This window comes from Blastocystis sp. subtype 4 (assembly GCF_000743755.1).
Source record: "Blastocystis sp. subtype 4 strain WR1 chromosome Unknown seqid_0504, whole genome shotgun sequence".
In the NCBI taxonomy this organism is placed as follows: Eukaryota; class Bigyra; order Opalinata; family Blastocystidae; genus Blastocystis; species Blastocystis sp. subtype 4.
This window is the reverse complement of record NW_014569043.1, coordinates 1-5,186: the sequence shown is the minus strand read 5'-3', so window position 1 is coordinate 5,186 and position 5,186 is coordinate 1. Positions and strand designations below refer to the sequence as shown.

General features: G+C 43.2%; 2 protein-coding genes across 2 annotated transcripts; one reads left to right on the top strand and one right to left on the bottom strand.

Annotated features, from left to right (window-relative positions):
• Positions 1-53: 53 nt before the first annotated feature.
• Positions 54-3,919, bottom strand: JH06_4966 (splicing factor 3b subunit 1; the record flags this gene model as incomplete). Its single annotated transcript, XM_014669541.1, is given in 12 exon segments — positions 54-1,359; positions 1,378-1,442; positions 1,474-1,590; positions 1,621-2,431; positions 2,464-2,683; positions 2,713-2,827; positions 2,858-3,165; positions 3,196-3,271; positions 3,302-3,436; positions 3,469-3,634; positions 3,667-3,736; positions 3,769-3,919. 12 exon segments carry the CDS (start codon positions 3,917-3,919, stop codon positions 54-56), a joined length of 3,540 nt encoding a protein of 1,179 aa, XP_014525027.1.
• A 480-nt stretch (positions 3,920-4,399) lies between these two features.
• On the top strand, positions 4,400-5,186 carry JH06_4965 (hypothetical protein; the record flags this gene model as incomplete). The annotated part of the gene is made up of 6 exons (XM_014669540.1): positions 4,400-4,423; positions 4,456-4,551; positions 4,583-4,671; positions 4,703-4,836; positions 4,867-4,974; positions 5,004-5,186. Coding segments are annotated over 6 exons (634 nt in total), but the record flags the coding sequence as incomplete, so codon positions are not given.

The window sequence follows — 5,186 nt, the reverse complement described above, 5'->3', positions numbered from 1 at the left end:
TGTGTTTGTTACTGATATAAGTGAATTGTGAACAAATGATTGTAACAAACATATCATATAAACATCTCAATATAATCCCTTCTATACGTATTCACACCATCATCTTCCAGTAGAGGATAAGCCATCGTGAGAGCATCTGCTCCATAGATATATAGATTGTTGTAAATCTTCCAATACACCTCACGCACACGTCGTGCTGGATGGAACAATCCCTGTAACACGTACATAAGGACCACAGGAGGACCTAATGCCAGACGACATGACTCGATAGCAGCCAAGACAGCCTTGTTCAAATGAGGTGATACTTCGAAGATGTTTGGGAATACATAGTTCAGAAGATGAGTAATCGCATCCTCACATCCCTCTCCATATACACCTACAGCAAGATGACTAATAGCTGCACTCGCTTGTTGACGATGGATCAGATCTCGATCCATAAGCGCATCTTCCAGAAGAGGAACACAGCTGTAAATATAATTGGCTGCTGTCTCTCCGATATACTCAAACATGAAGGAGAGAGCCTTCAATACGCCATTCTGGACATTCATTTCAGGTAGACGGTATTCATTCATAAGAGCTGGTAACACAGTAAATGGCTCGCAGGCCTCAGCTACAATAGCAATAGCAATCGAGGTACACAAACGGTTTTGTCGCTCCTGGACCTTCAAATTATTGAGGAGTGTGTACATCACATCCTGTGGTCCCAGGGCCTTGGCAATGTATCCAAACGTGTTTACTGTGGTTCGTCGAATCGACTTCTTCTTTGCATTCAGCATATCCAGCAAATCAAAGCAGATTCGAGACCACTCCTTTGGAGGAACAAATTCAGGACCACGATCAGCAATTCGACCCACCAGATCAATACAATTCTCTTGTACCTTCTCATTTCGATTTCGGAGAATTGGTGTTAATCGTGGGAGCAGATCTCGGATAGGAGGTTCCATCTCCTCCATCCCCATCACATTCACAATAGATTTGAGTGCGCCTAGAATGGATCCCAACACATCAGGGAACTCTTCACCCAAATACTCAAATAGCACTCGACCCATATTCTTCAGTGCGTTGTCTTCACCACATGCCTTCATTGAGGGAGCAATTCGAGCAATCAGATCAGCTGCCTGCATACGCACATTCGCATTCCGATTACTGAGTCGCCATTTGATTGCAGAGGTGATCTCATCCATATAGGGCTTAGCACGAATACCCAGCATCTTCAGTACTGTTCCATAACAGTTGATCAGGGCAGATGTGTCTTCACCACCCTGTTCCTGGAAAGCGAATAACAGCCCATTCATTAATTGTTCCTCAAGACGTAGATCCAGATCTGAAGCTCCCAACATGGAGAGTACAGATGTGATACTGTTGAGTACCATATACCTGAACCACTCATTCTCATCTTTCATACACGGTACCAGACGAGCAATCACCTCCTGAGCTCCTACCTAAATCCTTACTCTCTCTCCTCATACTCACTCGTTGAGCGATCTCATTTGTTGTCTCTACAAGGATTTTGCTTGTGTATCGATTCCCAGCAGTACGTCGTGTCCACAAATGTTTGAAGAATTCAGGGACAATTGACTCCTTGATATACTATCAGTTACACATTCATTCTAATCTCACTTCACTAGCAATACCATCAGTTTGAACACACTGCTTCACTACCTTGATAACGATCTTCCTCATTTCCTCATCTGGAGTACTGAATTCACGGACCAGGATATACATCACATCATCGATGTATTGAGAAGCTCGTGTCTCATCCATCAGAGGAATAATGAAACCCACTGCTTTCAATACGGCTGCCAGTGATTTGCCTCGAAGAACCTTCACTGAAGACCACAGAGGTGCCAAAACACAGTCAAAGGATTCAATACCGTAAGGGAAGGAAGCTTCAGCCAATGCAGCCAGAGCAAGAGCAGTAATCGTTCGGACCTTCGGCTGTTCATCTGTGATTCCATCCTTCACACACTCAACCAAGTGACGGAGATGAGGCAATACTGCACAACCCATCAACTCAGCAATACGCTTCACAATCTTGATACCAGTGTGTCGAGCCAACCAACTCTTCTTACTCCGACATACAGCTTTCAGGAATGGAATCATTGCAGGAATACCCAGTGCTGAAGCAACCACGGAGAAAGCAGCAGCCGTAGCATTCCGAACATACTCATCCTGACTATCCAGGTCCTCTCGCATTGAGGAGATCATATATGCAAGACCAGCTGCCTTTGCTAGATTCGATACCACCTCACGACCCTCAACACGTGCATAGTAGTCAGCATCAATTAACATGGGTTCGACTACTACGAGAATCTTATGAACGAATGGACGGACTAATGAATCCAGCTTAAACAACACTCGATTCACCACCTTCACAAGGAGATGACGCTCCTGATCCTCCAGTTCTGTACTTACCAGTAATGGGAGAATTCTATAAATCATTCTCTTGCTATACTCACGCACCTATTGAACAGAGGACCAGCTCCAAAACTAACAGCTCCTTCTGTAATCTGACGAAGAGCACCCTTCCTCTGAAGAGGGTTTCCATTTTTAATCCTCAGTAGAAGAATCATGATCTTTCGATCTCGGGCTTCCTCCTTTGTCATATTCGCCTCATCCACATCCTTCAACAGATCTGCAAATTGTTGTTGATCATGAGCAAACAGAGGCACCTCTTGAACCACTACGATTCATTCTGTATCCCTCTATTACCTGGTGTCATCATACCATACACCTCACGTGTAGGTGTGTCACCAATATTGAATCCTGGTGTTGCCATTGGAGTGGGTGTACTCATTAGATTGTGATTCCTTTGAACCTTTGGTTTCTACATCTCATATTCTCTCTTTATCTCTACATAGCTCTCAGGTGGAACCACGATACGATAACCTCCAGGCAGCAACTGATCCAGCTCCTCATCTGTTAATGGACGATTTCGCCAAGCCATCTCCTGTTGCCACAGAGTCATTGGACCTCCAGGTGTCACACCACCAGAACCTGGAGTACTAGTTCCAAAGGCTCGACTCACAGGGGTTTCATCCCATCGAGAACGTTTCGCTCCAGGCGTATCTCCAATCGTCTTCTCCCCTTGATCCCATTTCCCACGAGCAGGTGTCTCACCCCACTTACTGCGAGATGGTGTCTCTCCCACTTCAGAACCACGAGCTACACATGAAAGTTATAGAAGAATCCAACTAGGCGTAGGAGCATCCCATACACTATCTGTAGAAGAAACTGTCTTATCAGTAGAGGCCTCAGATCGCTTCTGACTCTAATTATGATAGATTCCCATCATACACACTTGACGTTCTTGCTCTTCTTGTTGCTTCTCCAGAATCTGTTTGTATACACGACTCTCCTCCTCATCCAACAGTTTCTCACGCATTACTTCCTTGTAACCACGAACTGGTTCGCTATCCTTGTAAGGATCGCTTCTCTAATCCTAAGAATTCCATGAATACAACCTACCTCAGGTGATAACATTCGTTTAATTCGTTGACGCTGATAATCACTTTCTCTGTCAGCAATTCGAGTATTCACCAAACCACTTCCCCCTCGCTGTCGCATATCTTCAATCTCATTTTCACGTTGATCTGCTTCTTCTTTACGTCGTCGATTGATTGTAGCAGGATGTCTACAATCTCACAATCTCCTTCGAATCTCTACAGTCCAGAATAATCACCAACCTCATTTGCTTCCAATTCATCTTCTTCAATAATCTCTTCGTTGTATTTGTCTACAAGTTCAACTCCGAATCCATTCCTATACCTTTATCCACTCCACCATACAGGTCTCGATCGAATTGACCTTGATATTTCTCTCCAAATGCAGCTACTTCACCATTAGCTAGTTTTCGCTCCAATTGGTTCTTTCGGATTTCTTCGTCAACTAGTTGTGACCCAATTCTCTTCTGATACATACTATTATCCATTTGCTTCCTTCAAGAGATTCGAAGACAATGAGTATTTGAATGAATCCAACTATCAATAAACTCTCCTTTAGTACAATGTACATAGAATTGACTCTTCAAACTCTATCAGATTTGAGAAATCATCGTTAAAAAGAAGACATGTTCAGTGGTTTATAATTATCAAGATTTGTTCTTTCAATGAAAAGAATGGTTCTGAAGGCCTTTTTGAGTTTTAGAACAGTAGGAGGAGGATGTCCAATTCATCATAAGGACATTGAACTAATTTCTCGAACATTTACTATCAACACTCAGAGTGTTATATCGATTCCATTTCCATACTCTCTATTCAGATACTCCATTTGTTGATTATCGATTTCTGTAGAACCGCGGTTTTTCATCATTCTTAGCGGGATAGGAGGAATCAGACTACAGTAGAAACCATCATTTCCACGTTTCAAATACTAACTCGTTATTGCTTCTCCAAGAGCCATGCCTGATAATCAGGTCAAAAAGGTTGGTATATAGGAGATTCATTGATGGAGTAGGTCCCCTTTCTTCAAAAACTTGTCGTTGGTGGTATCGCTGGAATTGTGGGTACTTCGATTGTTTATCCTCTGGATATGGTGAAGACTCGTCTTCAAGTAGAGTTTGGTTGGAAGAGTTGAGAAATAGAGACAGACGACAGGACCAATGAAGTATAAGGGTCCTTGGGATTGCTTTAAGACCATTTGTAGAGAGGAAGGTCCTTCCGGTCTCTACAGGTTTGTTGTTAGGAAGTTGTGTTCTTGGTAGAGGTATTCTGGCAAATCTCATCGGAGTGACACCTGAGAAGGCCATCAAGTTGGCAGTGAATGATTTTGTGAGAGAGCAGACAGCTGATGAGAATGGTAATGTTGCTTGGTACAATGGTATTCTCGCTGGTGCTAGTAATAGAGGAGTTGTAGTTTGATCGATAGGTGCTGGATTCTGTCAAGTGATTGCTACGAATCCTATGGAAATCACGAAGATCCGTATGCAAGTTCAAGCAACTCTTCCTAAGGAGCAGCGAACGGGTCTGTGGTCTGGTATAGATAAAAGATGAGTGTGAGTATAGTGTGCAAAGAGCTTGGTGTGAAGGGAATGTATAAGGGTTCAACAATTACTCTGCTTCGAGATGTTCCTTACTCGATGATTTTCTTCCCTCTGAATGCTACAATTCAGAATTACTACAAGGATGAGCATGGTAACATTCCTCTTGGTGGTTTGTTGGTGGCTGGAATGGTGGCTGGTTGTTTCG